Genomic DNA, 25,000 nt, shown 5'->3' on the forward strand with positions numbered 1-25,000 from the left:
GATACAGTTGAGACTGAAGCGAGATGGCAAGTTTCTGTGTTGCATTGCTTGGAGTTTACTTTTGATGGTTTTGGCGTCGTTACTTTAGTTTAAATGAGAGCTTTAAGCTATGAAAGAAGATGAAAATTTAAAAAAGCTTAAACTTCAAAGGAGTTTTGGTAAGTTTTGTAACTTAGCTATGAAAGTGTTTTACCCAAACAGATGAAGGTTCATGTTATGATATGAAAACAGAGCCATGAGCAACATTTAACATTTAGTTAGATCAGTATTTGGATGAAACAATATGTGCCATTTTCGGGGACTTTAGCATGGTTTAGCAACCTCATCCAAAAGAATACCGAGTACATTGCAACATAACTCAGGAAATGTATGTGAGTGGCAGAGGTCCAAACGGTTAATAACAGGGAAAACCTACACCTAAACTTTTATAAGAATTTCTTATAAGGAAGATTTCATATGACGTCTTACAACAGCGGAAGTTAACTGCACTTGGTGCTCCTCCTTTATTCATCAGTTGAAGAAGAAATGAGACAATGACCGCTATTCTTTCTTAGAGTAACAGTTTCCTTAACTTGTTAGATTACCTTCTTTACCAGTTATTTCAACACATCTAATTAGTAAACCTCACTAGGTTTTTTTCACATATTTTAATGTAATTTACTTCTAACCAGTTTCTTATATACAGCTATATCTTAATACCTACTTTTTATAAAGATTCTCTTTTTTAAACAGATTTTCAAAGCTATTTCTTATAGCTTTCGTTTCATATAGCTATTATTCATAGCTTAAACTTTTAGCTGAAGAAACTCTTAGACATAATTGTCCACTTTTCGGGTACATCTAGTTTTTATTAAATTTTAAAAAATATATATTTTTATCGTTAATTTGTCTTTAACTTTTTATTTTTTTCAGAGCTGCCGCCCCCCTTCCCCCCTCGAAATGTCGTCGTCAAGGACGACGACGACGTCAGAAAATTCTACGACCTCAGACGCGAAATCGGAAGGTACGAGTACGACCACACCTTTACTTTTAGCCTTATTGTACATGTTCATCACTACGTTACCTCAACTTGAGTGTTAATTCGTTTATTCGTTTGTCAAAATGATGTCCGGATGAGGTTTCATTTCCGGAGTTCAGGCGTTGATTAATTATTGTCTTTTTATCTGCACTCATTTTTAAGAGGTTGATTTGTTTGTTTGTCTGTTCATTTATGTCTTCCTCAGGTTTCTTTGCTGCGACTCATAAGTTTTGCTTTCTTTATTTGCCTGTTTGTGTCTGCTTCGTGATTCGCCTTCAGATTTTATTTCTATGGCTCTGAAGATGGTTAATTTGAAGATTTATTGGAGCCCTTATTTCTCGTTCTTCCTTTGTTCTTGTTTTGAAATAATCCTTAGGGCTAAATGCTTGAAACTGAAAACTACGACCGCACACCATATACCCATCTTAGAGTTATTATCATTATTATTTTTATGTCTACTTGTTAAACCCAGTTCTCTTTTAAAGAATGAAATATGGAATATTGAACCAAAGACCAAACGTTGGGACCTATGAGGTCATTCAGCGCTGCAAGGGAAACTGAGGGATAAAGTTTTGAAAGATGTAACAGGAGGAAAACCCTCTGTTGTAATATCAAAGATTTAGGAAAGGATGGAGAGTAAGATGGAAGAAAGAGAATATGAACTAAGGTACTGTAAAGGGAATGAAAAGGGCGAACCCAGTGGCCGAGGGTCTCTTGCAAAGAACCTTAAGTAATGCCTACAGTGTACTGCATGAGGTACACTAACGGCACTACCCACCTACGGGGCACATGTCTCTAAGATTTTATTTCTATGGGCTAAACAGTGTCCTTCGGACGTGCCCGTTATATTTCATTGTATCTGTCTTTGCTTATTGTTGTTATGATCATGCCAGCAGCAGCAATAAAGATAGTGCTTGGTGTGATGTATGTGCGTCAGTTCGATTAAAATGGTAAGGCTAAATCATGGCCCAAATCTCACTTTAAGAAACAAGATCCAAAATGCTTTGAAAATTGAAAATGCTCATAAAACGGATCCATAACGAACATTCTTCTTGCAACTGCAATCTAGGATGAAACATGAGTTTGAAATATGAGTACCAAATTTCACCTTTGGCATCAAGTCCAAAACCCATTTTAAAATACGCAGGGCACTGACCTCCCAATGACCATTATCTCACACCTGCAATCTCGAATGAAAATACAGGTAAGGAAGGGAAAGAGGTACGATCACTCCTCTTTACTCGTCACGAGCCCTCCCCAGCATCCGCCCCGTCCCGACAGGTGGGTAGGTAGCTACAAGGCGGCTATTCGCCCTAATCGGCGAATCCTTTTGATGATCGAAATCAAACTGTAATGATTGATTTGTGAGGGTAACCTCGCAGACTTAATGATTTCAAGATATGTTATCGGATCTGTTGGGAAAAGGGAACCCTAAGGTTTAAAAAAATGGGGGGAAGGGTTTCGGGGAGAAATTGTTGGGGAGTCCCAGGTAATGGGGGGGGTCGGGGGAAGAACGAGAGGTGGGGGAAGAGGAATTAGAAGGAGGAATGTATTATAGCTTTGAAATATTCTTTTGATACGATAAAATGTTTCTCTGCTTGTTTTATTTATGTCGTTTTGTTGTTAAACTGACGTAGCGTTATCGGATATCAACAACGACGGTTTTGATGTCATAATTTAATGCTGAAATAGAAATATTTTTTTTATTGGTGTAATGAAAGACAAACAGTACCAATTCTATGGTAGTAGATGGCAATTGAAAAGACAGGAATGCTTTTATATATATATATATATATAGATATATATATATATCATATATATATATATATATATATATATATATATATATTTCCATATTCAACTACGTCACATAATTTAAAGGAACACACACACGCATATGTACTATATATCATAAATCATAAATCCATATATATATATATATATATTATATATATATATATATATAATATATATATATATATAAATATATGCATATATATATATATATATATATATATATAGATCCTATATATATATATATATATATATATATATATGTGTGTGTGTGTGTGTGTGTGGTATATGTATATATATATACATATACACACATTAAGCTACAAGTGTCTTTTAATATCTAACTGGCTCTACCTCAGAATTAATATATTTTCATATATGTTACCGAAGGGGGAATTTTTAGTTGATAATAATTTCGTCATGAGGGAGTTCTAAAGAACATTCTAAACAATAATATAAATATATTTCTAGAATTATACACACTTAACATATAGCCATAAAATCTCATTTCGCACATATTTTAACAGCATGTTACCAGTTATGTCACTAACTTTTTCATCTTATTCACCAGTCTTCTGGAACAACCAATGTCTCAGTTCAAATTTCGAATTCTAAAAAATTTAGAGCAACGAACAAAATATTTTATGACTTCGGAAGGAAACTGGACGTGATTGCTAATTATATGCGTTGATTCAATGATCGCTCCTTTTCCTTGAAATTAATTTATTTTCAATGTTAACTGAAGGGGAATTTTTAGTTGATAATAATTTCGTACTCTCGTGGGTTCGAACCAACGCACAGAGGAGAAATCTGGACTTCAGTGATGTTATCGACTCAGGCAAGTCGGTAACATCACTGAAGTCCTGATTTCTCCTAATAACTCCGAGGTAGAGCGAATTGGATATTATGGGACATTTGTAGCTTAATGCATATATATATATATATATATATATATATATATATATATATATATATATATATATATATATATATATATATATATATGTATGTATGTATGTGTGTGTGTGTGTGTGTGTGTGTGTGTGTGTATGTGTGTGTGTTGAAAGAAAAGAAGGTTTTGTATTTATGTTCTACGTCACATAATCATAGGTTGCTAAAACTGAAGTTAGATGTAACTGTTGATTGAAAAAAATTGTAATTGTAAAATATTATGGAGACAACGATCCTCTATGAAAGTAAAGTTTGTATATTTTAGGAAGTAAGAATCAATATAGAAACTGGCTGTGAAGATGAATTACTTGCGTGTCTTAATAATGTGGAATATGAAGTACCAAAATGATGACAAATGAGGAGAAACGTAGAACTGGTAGAAAGATTAACGTAGGAGAAAGGGAGATCTGAGATGGTCTAGGCTTGTAGAGAGAATGGCGAGTGACAAAGAAATGGCTGGGCAGATGGTATGAAAGAGAAGATGTATTAGAAAAGGTGAATAAAGGTCTTCAATATAAAGGAAGAGTGAAAATGCGGGCAAGTTTAGAGGAAATGAGCCTACTGTGTAAGTGTAGGAAGAGTTTTCTACACGGAGGTTATATCTTCGATTTGTTATCTGAAAATTTGTATATCATAATATGGGTGATGTTACACCGAAATCTGAGAATAATTGAAAGAGTGAGAGAGAAAAGATAGAATGAATTGAGGGTTGGATTGAGAATTAAATGAGAAAGGGAGAGAAGAGTGAGGGTGGAAGAAAATGAGAACATGAGAGAGAATGGGATAGAAAATAAAGTGAAAAGGGGACTCAGACAAAGGTATGAGAGAGAGAGAGAGAGAAAGAGGCTTCCATTCTTCAGGTATCCAAATCACCTGACGGTATGATGGACGATAACCTTAGCACAAATTTACCAACGCCATCAGCTTCACCTATTAACCCTCTCCTCACCCTCCCCACTAACTAAAAACCTCAAAAAGCCCCCCCCCCCCCCCCCCCCCCAAAATGAGTCAGTATTTCAACTGAGCGGAAGCGCGCGTTAACGGTCTCATTAAAATCTCTCCGTTGCGTACACGATTTCCAAGATTAGAAAGGCTATATCCGAACACCTCTCTGTTCATCAGATGAAAATCTCTCTCTCTCTCTCTCCTCTCTCTCTCTCATATTTTACCAGCTAGAGGTGGTTCCAATTTAACTTCAGGTGATTTATATCCGTAGGGAAAGTTCTCTCTCTCTCTCTCTCTCTCTCTCTCTCTCTCTCTCTCTCTCATCTCATAATTGAACAGCTAGAGTATCAGATGCTAACGCCTATTTAACTGAGCTTCAGGTGGTTTGAATTGGGAGGGAAAGTCTCTCTCTCTCTCTCTCTCTCTCTCTCTCTCTCTCTCTCTCTCTCTCTCTCTCTTGCAACAGGTGTGATGCATTTTTGTCATTCGTTGAGATGACTCTCTGAAATCCTGGTTGCACAGCCCGCTAGAGTTTGTTACTAGTTTCCGTATCGGCTGGCCATTTTTTTGCTCTAGGTAAGGATATGGGTTTGATATGGAAACGCCATTTCTTTTTAAAGGAAAATTACATTTATTTCCTTTTGCACATTTAATAAGTTCATGCGGGGTTCCAAAATATCCTCAATGAAATTGAAGTCTTTTCCTCTGGAATGTGAGGTCTGCTGGGAATAGCAACTTTACGGGTTTTCTAGCAACCTTTCGGGGATGGGATGCTAGTCCTACACCCTTGTAGTCCATGAGTGCTGCCTTCTACAGAGATTATCCACCCTGCGTTTGACTGAACTTTGGTCTCTTGCTTTGTGAGGCGAGATATTGTCCAAATCTAGACTTTATCATTAAGCAATTTTATGAAGCACTCGAGTGTTATTAGAAAATCAACGTATAAAGGCGACAGAAGTTGGATGAAAATATTGACATATGCAAATAATTATCTTACGAGTATAAAGTTACTCAAACGTCCATGATAGATGTAAGTTTGTTTCAGAATATTTGAGAGAGACGTGAAGGTATGATCGAAGCTTAGCCAAGAAACGACAGTAGAGGTCGAAGAGTTTCAGACACTTGTGAGTGGAAAGTGTTTTGGCTGAGCTCTACAGGAAATATTGTGCTTTCTGAGGCTAGTGAGAAGAAAATGCTGGCACTGGTGAAAGATATTTTTTTTTATTGTTTATAAGATGAGCATCTGGCATCAAGCATGATCACAGGGTAAGAGATTTAGAGAATAATCGTGGAAGGCAGGATGAAGATCTCACTGATGTAAAACGAGATAGTTCAAGATATTGTGAGAAAGGAAGTCGTTGGTTCATACATGTATCTGATGAATATATAAAGAAATTGTTGAGACACTGCTGCTTTGTGAGGTTAAAAGTGAGTTCTGCGTCTGAATATTATCCTGTAGATGTTGATATGTGTTATATCTGTAGAATTTATTAGGTTAGTAGTGCTGCGGTTTTGCGAAAGACTCTCTTTACTAAGATTTAACAAAAAAGGTATAGTATAGATGAATGTATACTAGAGACTTAATAGATTCAAAATTTGAGGAAATAGATTGACGAGCCTGGTACGCGTATGAGGTCTTAAGGTACAAAAATAGGAGAACCATCACCCGTTTTCAACCCACCGGCCAACAAAGAAGAAATAAAAGGTTTTGCTATTTCGTAAGGAAGAAATGCGGAAGAAGGTACTCAACACCAATTGTACCAGAAGTTTCTGGGCATAATGGTGTGGTTAGCTCTTTACCTCTCATCCTCCCGGCGTCAAGAGCCAATGTAAGTTTCTTCTACCCATCATTTTCCTGCTGTTTTCGGGCCTGGACCAGATAAGGGCAAGGACTTGTTCGTTCCAATGAACCCTACATCTTCAGAAATTCAAAGACATTGGTGAAACATCAAAACGTCGTTATCGTTTAAGGAAAAAACAAAGAAACATCGAAGTCAGTTCCCTCCGCTACGATCACCCAACTTGCTATCTCAAACACCCTTCTTTCTGGCCACATAGAGCTGCGCCACCTCTTCGCGGGCCATGTAGAGTTGCCCAAAATAGCCAAATTTATGCGCTCGTTTGGGTATGAATTTCAAGAGCAGAGTTTATATCTTCTGTCGCTGTAAATACGGCGTCCTCCTCTCGGCCCTGGCGGAGATACCTATGGCTGTTGCCACTGAGTCCGCTGCTTCAGCTGATGTTTGCAAGTGCTGGAAGACGATGATGATGATGATGATGACGATTATCTGTTGTTTTTGGCTGTAGTTGAGGAATTAGAATTTACATTAGGTATTGGACAATATTTAGTTGATAGCAAGTTCTTCCGACTAGTATTACCAGACTAATAAAATCTATGTGGGCAGATAGCGCCACAGGTAGGTTCTTTAGACTCACTAGAAAAAAAACGTTTTGACAAATATCTGTTTTCAAATGGCATTTAGTAACAACTGACGTACTGACTCATCGGTAGACTACAATGAGAGGTTGTTACATAATGTTATCGTGATTGTAGCTAGTCTTACTTTCCTCAATATAATGTGATTGTCCAGTTTAGGTAACGCATGGATGCTTGGTGTTTTGATGACGAGCGGGTTGCAGTATGTGTCTTAATTAATGTTGAGTCTCACGTGAACTAGCTGTTAGGGTGCAAAAGAGTTTCAGTAATAAGGGAAGGCAGCATGGAAACTACTAAACGCCCAGGTAACACAATTAGCACTTGTGAAGTTAGTCTTCCTGTTTGAGGACGAGAAAGGGAGTTGGGCCCCTTATGCCCAGCCACAGATGCAGTCTAGATACAAGAAAACGGTCGAAGAAAAAGGTCGATCGTAAGGTTATCGACCCCGTTTTGTAATAAAAAGAAGAATTTGTTCTAACGACTTACAAGAGACCTTAATACACTGATGACAGGGGAAGTAAGGTAGTTCCGTCTTGTGCCAAGCGAGGGGTTAACGCCTCCACGACCTTGTAGAAACATCAGGCATTATTAAATGTTGTGTAAAGCAGACTGAAGGAGATTCATTCTAGCGACAATGGGTCACAACGAGACGCGCATGTCACTGAAAAAGTCAGATATATGGAAAAGAAAATGAATGAGTTATTTATTCGTGAGTCTAAAGAGCTCAGAAAAATAGACCTGACACTGATTTTAAAGGTCTGGTATCGCTTGTCAAAAGAACTTGCTGTAATTGAAAGTATGACGCGTTATCTCTAACAACAGAATCTCAAGAGCTGTTGCAAGATTCTAAGCGCTGAACTTTGGAGGTGAGGATCGGAATAACTTTCCAACGACGCCTCCTTAGAGGGGAACAATGTGACAGTGATTAAGGTGTCTATTAGGCAACTGGATTTTTCATTAATGAAAAATAGGCCTAAAGAAGTAAATGGTCACAAAATGAAACAGGAATGGCTAAGGTTAAAAAATTGCTTTTAACCAACAGGATTATTTGCTGCTATTATAAATATTCTTGCAATAGGACGAGAATCAGTATCAATCTCAGGAAAAAATCAGCCGACCTCAGTTCTTGGAGTGAACGTAAAGAACTTGAATTTTTAAGTACATTTGGTTAATCTGAATTCCTTAGATAATCGCAATTAAATTTGAGTGTGGGAGCACGTGCATAGAATATGAATTCAAGGAATAAGTGCGATAATTTCGGGCAAGGATACAATTCTTCAGTTGATTCGTACGAAGCCTAAAGGTTCGATATATTTTGCAGGTTTAATAAATGATCAGCTCCAAAATAAAGGCAAAATCGTGATAAAAAATTAGCTGAAAAAAGAGCAGACGGAAGCGTAAATACAAATACAATGTGAAGGAAATTTGAAAGCAAAAGAAGAGAGAAGAGAAACGGGAAAAGATAAAACGTGACAACACACGCATACATACGTGTATGCACACTGTTTTTTATTTTATATATATATTTATATATATATATATATATATATATATATCACATATATATACATATATATATATATATATATATATATATATAGATATATATTCATATATATATATATATATATATATATATATATATATATATATATATATATATATATCATATATATATATATATATATATATATACACGAAGTGTGTTGAAATAATATCCGACCTTTATTCATAAAACAATACTCGTATTCAGATACAGCCATCTCCTCTTAGGCAGCCGTACACTTTTCCCAAGGGTTCCAGCGCTGCTTCCTGCTCATCAGGCAATGGGAATGGTTAAAAATATTTGGAATAATAGGAATTTTTCTGCGCATACAAGGTGATGGTTAGGAGTATTTTGAGTTAAGGGCCATTTGAAAATAAGGCGCTCAGAAGAATGTTAGGATTAATTGGAGGGATAGATATCAAATAACAGAATGAGAGGAGTAACGGGGTGCGGACCCAATCGATGAATATGTCAGGTTCTCACGCTAAGTTCTCATGGCTAGGCCATGTGTCTAGAAGACGGGGAATGGTACAAGATACCCGGGTTGGGTTGCCCTTGGTGGAAGAGGTAGAGGGAGGCCAAAGGAGACGTGGTTCAGGACGATGAGGAGGGAAGCAACTTCAGGGGATCTTGAGGAGTTAGCCCAGGACAGAATGGGTGGAATAAGTTCATCCAGGCCCTGTGCATCCACGTGGTTGCCCACAGGAAATGATTGGTTTGATTTATTTTTATTAACACACCTATTAGTTATATATGTATATATATACATATATATATATATGTATATATATATATTACATAGTAATAGGTATATATATATATATTATATATATATATAAAGATATATATATATAGCATACAGATAGATATATCTTGATATAGTACTTGAAATTATATCTACTATGTACGAGCGTGTGTACCTGTCATCAAACAGACAGAGAAGCAATAGTTTAACAGACATAGGTATAGGTATCTTCTTTCTCACAGGCATCTGGCGAATGTGACAGGACGATAATATTATGTTTGACTGTCGGTGCAAACGAGTTCAGATTCGCTCTTTGATACCGACTGGTATGCTAGCACTTGAACGTTATGTCAGCTGTCGTTATCGACTGCTTTGCATACCATTTACGTATAGCCTCTCTCTCTCTCTACGTGTGTGTATATATATAAATATATATATATATATATATATATATATATATATATATTATATATATATATAAAGGAGAAGAGTGAGTGAGAGACTTAAATTATACAGAAATGAGGTAAAAACTTCGAGCAATGAGAGACAGAATTAAGGTGACAAAAACAGAGAGAGAGAGAGAGAGAGAGAGAGAGAGAGAGAGAGAGAGAGAGAGAGAGAGAGTTTGGGACCATTACTATTGACTACGGAATAAAAAGCATTATACGAGAGAGAGAGAGAGAGAGAGAGAGAGAGAGAGAGAGAGAGAGAGAGAGAGAGAGAGAGAGTTTGGGACTATTACAAAGAATAAAAAGCATTATACTAGAGAGAGAGAGAGAGAGAGAGAGAGAGAGAGAGAGATAGAGAGGAGAGTTACTACTAAAGGAAATACCGTTATCAGAGAGAGAGAGAGAGAGAGAGAGAGAGAGACTAATCCTCACTTGCCAGATCTCATTACGACTCGGAAATCGTGAGGAGACGAGAAATTCCTGGGTCCTGCTTATAAAAATGTTCGCTCAGAAATGATTTGTTTACATCGGCGAGACCTATTCATTGGCTGGCGCCAAAGCGCTGCGAGGCATCCACTCGGCCGCAATCCCTGCCAACACCTACGCAGGAGTTGTGGGTGCCAAATAGCGAAGTGCTTAAATCAAGAGGCGTGCCTTACTTAACAGGGAACAAGAATGGAATTCAGCTCGCTGACTGATTTTGATTGTTTATGTAGTAATCTGACGTCTCTCGGCGACTGTGGTCACCGACGCCTGAAGTGATTTCGACCGTTCCTTAAACAGCCGTAGGGAATCGAGGAAAATTTTAAATACCAGAGTTATCTTTCCCTTGAATTCTTTTCTTCTCAGGAGGTTTTTGTCATTGGAATGTGTAAAATTGTTTTATTTTTTTAATTAACTCATTTTCTCTGTTGTTTCCTTCCGTAGGGAGTATCCTCGCTTTAATTTGATGTGGGATGACTTTCGATTTAGACTCGCATTTTCTATGTCAAGGTTGGGATTAGTTAATAAAGTCAATCTGGAGTTAAAAGTTATTCCATTTTTTATTGATTCATTGTAGTTGAACAAAGATGAATAAATCCTGTCTGCCAATTAGATTTGAACTTTGCTTGGGGAAAAAATCCGTTTTGTTAGGTATGAAATCACGAACAAGCTTATCAGAGTTATTTCTTGGATGTATTTATTTCAGTTTTCTTCTTGCTTTATTGCATAGTGTCCATATCAAATACAAAAATGGGTAAGACTCCTATAAACGAACTTTCATATTTGTTTTGCGTTCATTTTATTTATGGTTAATTGAAGACCATTCTTTTCCTACCCATCAAAAGACATGGGAAGATTTAACCCAACGATGAAATCTAATGTACCTCCTTTCCCCAGAGGGAGATTCGGTACTGTGTACCTGGTCAACGATAAGGAGACTGGCCAGAAGTTTGCAGCCAAATTCGTGAACACGAAGAGGAACCAGGACCGGGCGAACGTCGAGCGGGAGATCGAGATTATGAAGGCGCTCAACGCCGAAAGGCCCCACCCGAGACTCATCCAGCTGTACGATGCCTTCGACATGGCTAAGGAGATGTGTCTCGTCCTGGAAATGTAATGCTGTGATTTTGTTACGCAAAATATCTTCAGAAGTTAGCGATGGATTTTAGTCAAATTTTGTGGAATGTTGAGTAATGGGCCTAGGATAAGCTGATTAGATTTTGATATACATTCTAAAGTGGATTCAGGATTTTTTAAGATTTCAGTTAATAGATGATGTGTCTCGCGTTAAAAATGTTAGTTCGTGTTTATATTATACAAAATATCCCCAGAAGTTAAAGATGGATTTTAGCCAAATTTTGGAAAGTGTTGTAATGGTTCAAAGAAAAGTTTATTAAATTCTGAGATAAATTCTGAAGTGGAATCAGTATTTTTTAAGTCTTAGTTGATAGAATTTTGATTTCTAATAATACATTTTTGTTTTCCTCATAATCTATATTTTCTAATGGAAATCATTGACAATATAATAAACAAAGGGATAATAAGAGATCGGATCCACTCCAAAATCGAGACAATTTTTCCCTGACACTAAGTAAATTTTAAAACAGAAGCAAATAGCTGTTCATTAGTAGACGTATAAACTGAACCAAAGAAAAAAAAGAAGTTGAAGAAAATACTTGTGAAGGACGATCACTAATTATTCCTTTCTTTTGTCTCACAGAGTCTGCTTGTTTGTTTTATGACTCAACCAGAGGTTTAAGAAGTTAGTAAGAGTTGTTCTTATTTCATGTTTTTAAAGGATAATCATACAATGAATTCTGTCCTGAAATTTCCTCGGAAAAGAGTACGATTCAATTGTCATTAGAACTGCCAAGTGAATGAGTAGGGTCTGTCTTTCTCATACCAAGAGTCAGACTTCACAGAAATCATGGCAGCTACGTTTTCTGGGCTACTCTTGAGGATCTATAAAAGCAATTATCCATTACAAAGTACATAACTAAGAATAATTAGGATATTTTATGTTGTACTTTACATTAACTCTATATTTTCATTCGTAGATATGTTGTTCAGTGTCCTAATCTTCTTATTTTTCTGCAGTGTTGATGGCGGCGAACTGTTCGAACGTGTGATTGACGACGACTTCGTCTTAACAGAAAGGGCTTGCACAATTTTTGTCCGACAGATTTGCGAAGGTGTAGAGTTCATCCACTCGAAGAATATTCTTCATTTGGATATGAAGGTTATTGGCTCTTGTTCATTTAAATGCATACTTTTAGCAAAGCAATTAAAGGTTTATATATATGTAGGGTTTTCGCTTGTATATTGAGATAAAATCTTCTACACATAAGCACAATGTTTTTTACGCACACACACACACGCACAAACACACACATATTATATACATATATATATATATATATATATATACATATATATATATATATATATATATATATATATAGTATATATATATATATATGTGCATGTATGTATGTATGCATGTGTGTGTGTGTGTGTGATGTCCGTTGGTTCATAGGTGTGTTGGTACACACTGCGCACATCAAACAAGGAAATCGATGTATTGCGTATGCGAATTTCCTCTAAATATCCATGTATAGTGTATGGAAACCTGATTGTTAGCTGATGTGTTTATTCATACTCGCCCACACAAGATCTGAGTCTATTCCCGTTGGCATTCTAAAGAAGCTTAAGATAAATCTCGTTCTATCATGAATTCACTCGCCCCATTTCACATGACTAGTTTAGAATCGAGATTCATGGAGACAGCGATCTTGCTTGAATTCGTTTATTTTCTGAAGATTGAACAATATCCACAAGGTTTAGGAATGAATCTTTTTGTGCTTAGGACCAAGATGTGCATTGTTCTTTGCTTTATTCTTTATAACATTGATTAGTTGGTGAACAGAAAATGTAGTTAATAAGAAAGGGTGAACTCACTATACCATATTTCTGATGAGCTACAAATACGTAAAAATTGAACATATTCTATAAATACTTTTTTTTCTGCTTACAACATAACTAATGTGTAGATTGAATATTAGGCAATCTTTGCTCAAGACAAAATTGATTAAGACAATGTATTAAAACTTCGGCAGTAATCTGATTTCTTAATTATTACAGCTTTTATTAGCTTACATAGATATCTTAAGAAACCTCTTTACTTGCCTTTTCAAGAACACGAGAGGTCTTTTGCATAGATAAATCTTAAATAGCTTTCGAAGATTAAGTTTTGGCATTATTCGACAAAAAACTTTCTTTTGGAATTTGCAATTGTATTTCTACTTATTATTCTCAACTGTTTCTTGGTTGTCCTGAGTAAAAGTTTTCACTATATCCTTTGTTTATTGAAAATGTCCTAAGTGCCATGATATAACAAATTAATTGAATGTTCCTGCTGGTTTCAGGGAAAACGATTGCTATATGTAAATGCAATAAACATACATGCATACATGTTGGAAATGATTCTTTGTTTATTTTAAAGTATTTATAATTATCTCACAATATACCGAATCTTTCGAGTGCTAATTTCTTTCTGTGATCATGATTACACATATACAATGGTAGCAACCAAGTGGCTACTTAGAATTCTTATTTTGACAGATAACAAAACCAGAGGTAAAGGTTTGGCTGCTAAGAATTCGTAATTTGTTTCATCAAACCAGAACCTCTGCAGAGCACCATTTATACACGACATTCCTACATCATCAGCAGAACTAAAACGAACTTTTTCCTTCCTTTCATCCTCAGCCGGAAAATATTCTCTGTCTGTCGAGAGAGGGCAACAGAATCAAGATCTGCGACTTCGGGCTGGCGAGGAAGTACGACCCCAGGAAGAAACTTCAGGTTCTCTTCGGTACCCCGGAGTTCGTGGCCCCGGAGGTCGTCAATTTCGAACCCATCAGTTTCGGTACCGACATGTGGAGCGTTGGTGTGATTACTTATGTCCTGTGAGTAACTTGGCAGAAGGACTTCTTCTCTTGTCTGAAGGTGGTTACTTTCTTGTGTTCATTATATCACACACACACACATATATATATATATATATATATATATATATATATATATATATATATATATATATATATATATATATATATATATATATATCACACATATATATATCTCTATATATACGTATATATCTATCTATATATATATATATATATATATTATATATATATATATATATATAATATATATGTATATATATAAAATATATATAATATTATATAAGAATATAGATATATATATCTATATATATATATATATAATATATATAGAGGCATATATAACTAATATATATATATAATATTATATATATAATATAATATATATGTATATAGATATATATAGATATATATATATATATATATATATATATATATATATATATATTATATATATATATATTATATATATATATATTATATTGCAATTCGAATCTATAGTATTTGGTACCTGCATTTGGTGTGTTGGTGTCACCACTTTTTTTTTTGAATGACCGGAAGTAACTTAAGAAATGATACATTAGTGTCCTGAAATTAACTTCAAAATTACTTAATTTTATAGTCCTGAAATTAATTATAAGATAATACAATGCTGTCCTATATCTGTTTGTTTTTAGTAGTATAGGTGTCAGGTTATTTCCTCCCCTTTGCACGATAAGTTTGTGTATAAGAGATTTTGCGTGCATAAATGAACTTCCTGTTTTTAGGGACAATTTCACTTATTCTAGATATTCCTTCCTACAGATTATCCGGATTATCCCCCTTCATGGGCCACAACTACGTCGAGACAATGACCAACGTCACTAAAAACAAGTACGACTTTGAGGACGAAGCCTTCAAGAGCGTGTCCGAAGATGCCAAGGACTTCATCAGAAAACTTCTGGTGCTCGATAAAAGGTAATGAAAAGGGAGATATACCTTCCCCACAAGAGACTCAGAAATCTTAAGCTTTGGCTTGATTGAAGATTGAATGCCTAGCAATTTGTGTTAGGTTCTATTTTGATCGAAGATTTATTAGCTGGGTGATATAATGTTCGCTCGTTTTTGATTGAAGGTTTAATGTCTGGCAGATCTGTGATAGAGCCTCGTTTTATTATAGATTACTTTGCTGGAACATATATATCAGGTCCTGGTTTGGTTAAAAATGAACTTTCACGGATATGTTATTAGGCGATACTATGCGGTTTTTGTTTGGCTGAAATCACGACGTCTTTATTTTTGTTAAAGACAAACTGTCTGGGAGATATTTATTAGGATCTGGCCTAGTTAAGGATTAGCTATCTGGAAAATGGTTATACATTAAACCGTTTTTGTTGAAGAGGAAACTATCTGGGACTTACTTATGTGTTAGGCACTGATTTGGCTAACACCTCAAAATCAGACTCAGTTCTGACGATTGAAGATTGGTTTGGTGAAAGTGTAATCTTGGAAATATGTATGCTAGGCTTAGTATCTGGTGCTATGTGCATTTGGTTGCTTGGTTAAAGCCTAAATATCTGCTATTATAAATTAGGCGCTTCCTCAGCTGTAATTCATATTCTACCTGACTAAGAATGCCTTATAGAAGAATGACCTCTGAGCTTAGCGAGCTTTAATGGCTATCATTAAGATGCTCATGGAAAGTGGAAATCGCCCTATCAAGCTAGCTACAAACTACAAATAAGCAGAGGTGCGATGAATAAAATACAACAGAAGAGCACTGCAAAAAATCAAGATAATGAGACAGGAAAAGTGAAAAAGTAGATGTGACGACTGAATTGCTGGTAGATCTTGCCTCAGTGGTACAGGCGCAGCTCAGAATTTTTCAGAACTCTGACAGTTTATTTTACTTAATTACCTTATCTAAAATACTTACTCCTATGTCACTATGCTATAGAAATATATTGAAATATTGTAAATTCTTTTTGAATTATAGATTGAATCTAGTTCAAATATTCATTACTATTTTGTACTCCTAATGTTCTAGTATGATATATTGATTCATTCTGTAACACATTGAAAATGATAGTAAGAAATAGTAATTTTAATTTTGTTGCATGTTTTTCCTACGTACCTTCTACTTGTATGTTAAATGAGGTGATTTTAATGTTATGATTACTGTTTCTTCCAGATTACTGCTTGACCCTTCTAACATTAATAGTAATAATTATTTTTTTATGTATTTTTAAAGAAATTTCCAATTTTCTATGGTAATTCTTTTATTTTTTCTAAACTACCTTTTTCATGTTACAGCATGGCTTTGAGAACAAAATATTATCCCATTATAATTGGCAGAGGCTGCGTTATTCAAAGTGCACATATTTTGTGGGAACTTTTTTTTATGTCAAATGTATTGCCGCTGATTTTCATGTCATGTTGGATACTGTGAGCACACAGATCATCAGATATATATATATATATATATATATATATATATATATATATATATATATATATATATATTATAATATATAAATATCAAGATGCATACATACAGACATCTAAATATACATACTTACATATGTATACACACACACACACACACACACACACACACACACACACATATATATATATATATATATATATATATATATATATATATATATATATATATATATATATATATATATATATATAATTTATTGCTAAGTCCAGCTTACTGCTCAACACCACATCCGCCTGTGAATGATTACCAACACCTTCTGGAATCACGTTTGAATTACATAAGTTTATGGGGTATGGCAAATTTTGACCATATAATTTTTAAAAAGGATACCTTATTCCAAAAATGTGCATGAATGACGTTGCTTTTGTTTTCTTTGTCTTATTTCTTATCTTGTGTTCCTACTTTCTGTTGCACAGGTGCAGTTACTGTTGACCCAACAAACCTGAGTTCTAGAATTTCTTACTTAAATAAATAAATACTACTTCTGTCGCCATGAAAGATAATGTTAGGAAATAATGAAATTTTTCAGTTTATGGTTAGACAATCAAACAAATTCTGTTTATAAATATGAACTCATTCCTCTTTATCTGAAATCCAGTTTCTTCTCTAATACTTTAAGACTATATATGATCTGTTCTGAGGTGGGTCATTTAATAGGATTAGTAGATAGAATATTGGACAGTTCGTCATTCTTCTATAAAATCGTGGCATACTTCAAATAAAATTTATTATAAAATATTCCTTGATCAAATTCAGATTATTGTTCTTAATGCACCTTCTTTAGCTGTTATTTTCAGCTGGGATGGAGACTGATGGCGACATCTCCAGCTGTCGCAGTTTCAGTTTCTTTGTTAAATCTGCATAAGGAAGAAGATGAAAACAGATATAGCTAACAATAGAGAGAAGACTTACCATCTAGGACACTCGAGAGTATCATGTGACATATAAATTCTTTCTGTAACACAAGTATTTTTTACATCTAAAACAGAACAATTGAAATTCTTTCATAGTACATACAAGGTAACATTTACTGTGCTATAGACCTATGTAGCTGATTATCTGGCCATTGTTTCAGTGTTGTTCAATGTCCATTAATACAACTCAGGTTAACTGCATCAGCTATGTCCTGACATAGGCTTTGCTTCTTTCCATAGTGTTAACACCTATAGAGTCACCGTACCTTTAATCTAACTAGATTTGATGTGTTCTTTTATTTACCATTAATGTTTCACTATATAGGTTAAGGGCTCCTACCCAAGAATAAGGTGCTGGGTTAGTTTTGACACTTGTGATAAGTAACCATCATGTTAATAAAATGGGATTTAGATTTTACCTTGATACTAATGCTTTGTAAAGTCTAGAGCACATTCATTTTATGAAATTCCTTAAAAGAATAACTGTAATTAAAGGAAAAGAAGTTATAAGCTGAGTTATATCAATATATTTTGATCTTTATCTCATCAAAATCTAGTGAATAGTCTGTTATCTAATCAACCATTATAGGAGCTTGTATCATTGTGAGTATTTCAGAATTTGTATGAAAGCAATTCTAATGAGTACTGAATATCGGTAAACTAATTCATGCATACACATAACTGATCAAGTATTTTATTTACTCGAATAGCCACAGTACTGTCAAAGGCTAATCCCTCACCTCATGTCTCTTGGGAGAAGATTTAGTTGATTTAGTACAAAACAGATGCAGACTGTTTTCTTCCTTTCTCTTTCTGATTGGATGGAATGCTTGCTTTACAGTTTGCGCCTCACTCCAGCTCAGTGTCAGCACCATGGCTGGCTTAAGCGACCCCCACCTGTCAGCGGTCGAAGACGTTTGTCAGAACGCGAGTTGGAATCTGAGTCAGAATCTGAGGAAGAGACTGATCTGGAGGACATGAGTATAGAGGAGAAAATATTTAGGGAAGAAAAGGAAAATGAGAAGGACAGAAGAAAGAGGGAAGCTGAGGTACTTCGACAGGTCGAGTATAAAAGAAAAGATCTGGAGAAGCAAGCAGAAATAAAGAAAAAAGAAATAGAGAAGCAAACCGAGGTGAAGAAAAGGGAGTTAGAAATACAAGAAGAAACAAAGAGAAAAGAAGCTGAGAGGCAAGAGGAAGAAAAGAAAAAGGAAATGGAAAGGCAGTCAGAACTGAAGAAAAAGGAAGAGGAATTAGAACTAACAAAGAAGCAGCTGAAAGAATTTGTAGACCGTTGGAATTCACACCCAAATTCCCCATACCTGATAGGTACACCTATTGCACTGGATCTACAAAGAATAGTCAAAACTGGAGGCTGGACCTCCAGAGATTCATTTGCCTCTGTGGTGGTTGGTCCTCCATCTGACCCAGGAGATATCTCAGAGCCGGAAGAAGATTTAGATATTGTTGATCAGGATGACTTCATTAGGTACACAATAGAACCACAAAAAACTTTATCAAAGCAACCTTCTCCAGAGGAAGTGGCTAAAGAACTCGAGGAGAGATTAACAATATTGCAACAACAGGAACTGATAAACAACAAAGAAAATGAGTCTCAACTTAATGAGGTTAATGACTCTGAAGTGGCACTTCACAACAAAGCCAACAAAGAAAAATCCAGAGCTGAAGGTACTGAAGCTACTATACCTAATCATAATGAATTGCAAGTAAAGATAGAATCTACTAAAGGTGGAAAGAAGATACCAGAAACTAATATGCCGAAGAAACCTTTAGATTCCAAGCGAAAAACTGTTGATGCTGAAAAGGGGCCAAAAGAATCCAAAATCGAGAAGCACAAGAAGGCATATGAAGAACGCAAGCGGATGAAAAACTTAGAAGAAGAGAAGAAAAAGAAAGAAGTGGCAGAAAAATCTCTAGAAGTGCAGAACAAGGAAAATATCCCAGAGGTAAAGGAAACTGTCGACCAGAGGTCAGCCTCTCTAGACTCACTTGCATCAACTGACAGTTATGCTCATGTTGAAAACCGAAAAGATAACATACTAGACACAAATCATATACAACCATTAGATGTCAAAGTTCAGAGACCAGAATCTCCAGTGAAGGAAAAAGAACAAACAAAATCGCCAGACGTGGATAGCGCTACTGAAACACTTAGGAAGATCAATGAAAAACCCTTAAGTGATTACAAGAAAGAATATGAAGAGTACTTGAAAATGGTTAATGAAGCGCAAAAGAAAACTGAAGAGCCTCAGGTACAAGGTGAGGCAAAGAAGTCTAGTTCACCACCAACAAGGAATAACAATAAAAAGCAAAATGAGATTAAACTGCCTACAAAGAAAGTTATTGGCATTGAAAAGTCAGCTAGTGTTAGTGCAGTGAAAGACTTAGAAAAGAAAGAAGCAAATAAAGTTGGGAGGGGTGAGAGGAAGTCTGGCTTCAGCCTGAAAAATCCCTTTAGTCAAAGATTTGGATTTGGGAAGGATTCCTCTGTAAAATCAAAATCACAGCAACAAACTGCAGTCGAAGAAGAGCCTTCTAGCACAAAACTAAAAGAAGTCGATATTGAAGAGCATAAGAAACTTTATCAAGAATACCTAAAAATGGTAGGTGATAACCAAACTAAATCAGATGTTACAGCACCAAATCAGAATGAGGTGGAAAATAAAACAAATGCAATGAACAAGTCTTTAGATCAAAGAGCACATGCAGGAAAGGAAAATAATCTTTCGGAAAGCAGCAGAGAACTACAACGTAAAGTAAGCGATAGTTATAAAGCAATGGATCCCCAGAGAAAAAGTAATGTCAAAACTATTGAAAACTTACCAAAAGAACCTTTAAAGCGCCCTGAAATTATAGCACTTCAGCATGAAGAGTTTGGAGGCAGTGTTCCAAGGCAAAGGAAAACATCTGTGCCACGGTATGAAGTAGGAGATTTAGTAAGTGATCGTGCTTCTAGAGGTTCAACACCTGGATCACCTGTTCCCGATGGAGCTCATTCCCCTAAATTTGACAGAAGTGATCAATTAGACCATAGTTCTAGAGGCTCAACCCCAACCAAACAGTTAAAGAAGCAACCGTCTAGAGATGTTCCTGTTTCACCTAAGGATGAACCAGTTCGTCAGAGACGACCATCAAGGGATGTGCCAGTATCGTACACCCCAGGAAGAGATCTGACACCTGAAGTCACTCCATCTCTAAGCAGAAAAACTTCTTGTGAAGAACGACCACCATCAAGAGGAACTAGAGAGGGTACACCAGTAAATCGAAGACCATCCAGGGATGTTCCACTAACTCCAGCTCAGCTTGAGCGCTTATCAGGTGCCAGTGCTATGGCTTCTGATCAAGGGATAGAACCTCAAGCCTGGCCTGATCTTATTGTTGTGCCTCAAGGTGAACACGTTGAAAGCGATGAAGACTGCAGTACTTTCAAGGATTCTCTCGATATTCCTGTTGCAACTTTAGTGAAGAGTCCAAGTGGGACATTGTTGTCTGTACCTGGAGTAACAATATCACAACATGACCGTGATAAAACAGAGACACAGCCATCAACCATCAAGGATGAAAATGATCCTACATATGTTTCTAATAATAAGTTAGTAGCATGGATTCTTGACATAGGAAATGTACAAAATCAGCGTATTGCTCCTTCATCAACTTCTGAACGTGTATCCCAGTGGGAATCTCGAGATAGCTCTCCAAAACCTGCTGGAAGATCTTCACGGGATACGTCACCAAGGCCCAGAGATAGATCTCCTCTCCCAATAGACAGACATAGAGATAAGTCTCCAGTTCCAAGTAAACAGCATCCAAATCTTTACCCTCTATCTAGAGAGCCATCAACATTAAGTCTCAAAAGTTCTGCTTCATCTGAAAACCTTTTGATACAAACTCCATGGGGTGCTATGAAGAGATCTCCATCACGAACAAATCTTTCAAAATCACCATCTTTTGAAGTTCCTGTTATTACACTGAAGGAATCTCAAAAAGCTGAGAGGACTACTGAGGATTTATCACAGTATTCTCAGTCAGATGATCACATGTCAGTTGACAGTTCTACCCGCTCACCATCTCCAAAAATGACAAATAATCTACTCCTAAAGCAAGATTCTTTAGAGATAAGTGAAATTAAGGATTTCCAAATGGACTCCAGATTAAGTGGTGAACTGCCCCCAAAACCTCCTGAAAAAGGCAAAATTCCTCAACGAAATAAGCGAGAAGAAAATCTAAACATTAATAATGTATCAAGACCAGATGATTCAAAGTCTTATACTCTTCCTCGATCATCAAAACTCATGAAAACAAGTTCAGTTAGTAGTATGAAAACACTTGCTGGTGATAAAAAAGTTGACAATAAAAAATCTCCTTCTGCTGAGGACTCTAGTAGTACTGACAGCCTTAAAAGGAAAAGCAAATTCCCTCCTTCTCCAAATCAGAAGAAAAAGCTTGGACCTCTCTTGTTCTCAGCACAAGACCGGATTTCTCAGTTTGAACAGACACAGACACCAGGGCGCACACAACGCCCAATTAGTAGGACACGCAGTAGTATGGTGTTTTCAAAGTCAATGGAAAAAGTTCTTCCTCCCATTCTACTGGAGAACAGCCTAGATGAGAACAAGAACGCTAAAACTCCTCTCATATCTTGTAAGTCCAGTGACAAAACTCATGTAAAATATCTCACTAATAGACTTTTAGATAAGGTTGGAAAATCCACAGGAGTACCTCAAGGAGAAGTTTTGCAGAATGTAGATTCACTCAATAACAATGTTGGGAATATTAGGAGAAACAGTGTTATATTCAGTAGAAGAGACAGCACTGGAATGACCAAACATTAAAAACTTTAACCCTTGAATAGGTCAAAGACTTTTGACAAAAGATATATTTTGGTTTTGTTATTATTTTTAAATCTAATCCACCCATACGAATGAAATCAATGCCAGATTTTAAAAAAACTCTGGTGTATTTTTGAGCTTCCATGCCTTGATAAATTAACTTGTACTTATCAATTAATGTCTGTCGCAATGGTTGATTTTAACACCACTACCTTAGAACTTGTTTCTGGGTGGATATCATTTTGTTGTTGCAGTCTTTGCTGTTTTCAAAGGTAATTTCACACTAAATATATTTGCTGGAAAGACATTTTTGACACAAGACAATCTGTGTCCCTAGATATCTGAGATGAATTGAAAGTTGCATGGTGTGAGAGACTGCCTGGTTAGCACTTATATTTATAACTGCTGTAACTCGCCTTCTCCAGTAATCCAGAAAAAGGTATTTGTTTGAAGATATTAAGGCAATTTTGACTTAAATTATTTATTTATTTGTCCATTTTTGTTGTTGCTTAAGTACTCCAGATGCATAGAATCCATAGACCTGTGACAAATATGTCTGCATCATAAGATGGGAAAAGTCATGCTAAGAGGTATGGTCGGCCTACCCTTTTGCCAAGAGTTCCACTTAGAACATATCCCACTGTTTTCCCTTTTCTGAACGCTGCATGCATTTCCTGAATGTAAATATAATCTTTTTTTACAAAATGAACCCCTTTTAAAAGCAATCCTGTTAATTTTACAAATGCTTAAAAACTATCGTACAGTCTTTGGTCTCGGAAATGATTAAGGCTGCTTATTCTGCAGATAAGTTTAATCGTTGCCTGCCATTTTTATTGGATATAGAAAAATTAATATAATTGTAGAGATTAAATAATAATTCAACACAGAAATTCATTTGTACCAGTACATGCCTCATCTGGACAGAGTTCTATTGTTGTGGTGGTATTGTCAGAGACTGCTGGCAACTTTTGAATCATTCTCTGTATAAGCTGCCTCATTATGTATGTAGACTTTAGAATTTTATAGTCACTACATTTTTTCAAGGTTAATAGAGTTTGAAATCTTTATGTCTTGCATTAGTCCGTGCATAGAATGTATAGAATGCTTACTTTTTTAAGATGATACACCATACCTGTTTTACATAATAGAACACCTTTAGGCTCTGATAAAATATATATTTTTTGAATGGATACCATGCAATCATGGTAATTTACCTTATCACATTGTAAAACAATATACATCTCTCTGACAAGACTGTATTTCCCTATTTGAATATTAGGTAAATTTTTACACCATATAGATTGATAGTGAAAGTTGACCCATAGCAAGTTACAACCATTGCCCTATCACCTTGCTTCCTGCAGATATTCATTCATGACCCCTCCAAGAGAAATCCTTTCATTTATATGGGGAACTCCTTTGTCCTTTTGGTAAATACTCTTAAGAATAACTTAGCCTAGATAGTACCAGCCTTCACAATCACCATCCATTGTTTTTTGGTGAAAGTATACATTTCAAATAACAGAAACTAATCATAGATTATAAATACAAAGCATTCTAGAGTATTTACTAAGGTCCTCAAAAAGTTTTCCATGTCAAGTACTTATTATATTTCAAAGCATGAGCCTTATCTGCATCTTCCCTCCTCCTATTCCTAATGACAGCACGTCGACCTGCACCTCAAGGACTTATGCGTTCTCCTACATTCACCTAGCCTCATGGATGGTAGCTGTTTCTGTGGTAGCCATGAGGCCTCGTCCCATGGTTGCCCTACTGATGTGTAAGAAGCTCTTCCCCTGCCTCCATGATAGTGTAGTGAGTAAATGAAATTTGGGGGTTTCAGCACCCTGATAAAAATGGTTGCCAGTGGCAGCCAAACATGTAAAAGTAGTGATGGTAGTAGAAATGCAAATACTGGAAAGCGCTAATTGTCACCGTCTTATTATATTACCAGCTCGCGCTTGACACCTGAACAGTGTCAGAAGCATCGATGGATTTCTAAGCTTGGGAGGCAATCCAGTACCAAGAAGGAACAGAAGGAACTGGACAAGGCGAACCTGCGGCAGTATGTTATACGCCAGCGCTGGCACGCGGCCATAGATACAGTCAAGGCACTCAAGCGAATGGGTGCCAATTTGACCCCACATCATCCTGAGTCTGGCCAGGCCCTCTTACGTTCTAAGAGCAACACAAATTTTTCTACAACAGAAAAAAGTATATTATCAAATTTCAATTGTTCAAAAAGTTCAGTTGATATAGAAAACTTAGTAGAGCCTCTTCCCAAAGTACCTACGTTAGAACCTGTTAGAGAGACTAATGAAATTCACCAAAATAACTTTACAATTACTTTAGAAAAAAATCTAAGTAGTTCAAACTGTGGCGTATCGAAAGTATCTAAGACCCCTTGTAATA

General features: G+C 35.9%; 1 protein-coding gene across 5 annotated transcripts in view; it reads left to right on the plus strand.

The window, feature by feature from the left end:
* The window catches only part of LOC135212128 (uncharacterized), a 121,524-nt gene extending 96,847 nt beyond the window's left edge, over window positions 1-24,677 (plus strand). For 2 of the 5 annotated variants that reach the window (XM_064245528.1, XM_064245529.1), the window contains 6 exons: window positions 913-1,003; window positions 11,266-11,481; window positions 12,466-12,607; window positions 14,137-14,336; window positions 15,141-15,293; window positions 18,580-24,519. In XM_064245528.1, the coding sequence (XP_064101598.1) occupies window positions 913-1,003; window positions 11,266-11,481; window positions 12,466-12,607; window positions 14,137-14,336; window positions 15,141-15,293; window positions 18,580-22,591 (4,814 nt within the window). In that variant the 3' untranslated portion in view covers window positions 22,592-24,519. Of the gene's footprint in view, window positions 1-912; window positions 1,004-11,265; window positions 11,482-12,465; window positions 12,608-14,136; window positions 14,377-15,140; window positions 15,294-18,579; window positions 24,520-24,542 lie in introns of those variants that run through there. The other 3 variants (XM_064245531.1, XM_064245530.1, XM_064245532.1) reach the window with 3 other exon arrangements.
* The last annotated feature ends 323 nt before the right edge of the window (window positions 24,678-25,000 follow it).

Source organism: Macrobrachium nipponense, chromosome 40 (assembly GCF_015104395.2).
Source record: "Macrobrachium nipponense isolate FS-2020 chromosome 40, ASM1510439v2, whole genome shotgun sequence".
Lineage (NCBI taxonomy): Eukaryota > Metazoa > Arthropoda > Malacostraca > Decapoda > Palaemonidae > Macrobrachium > Macrobrachium nipponense.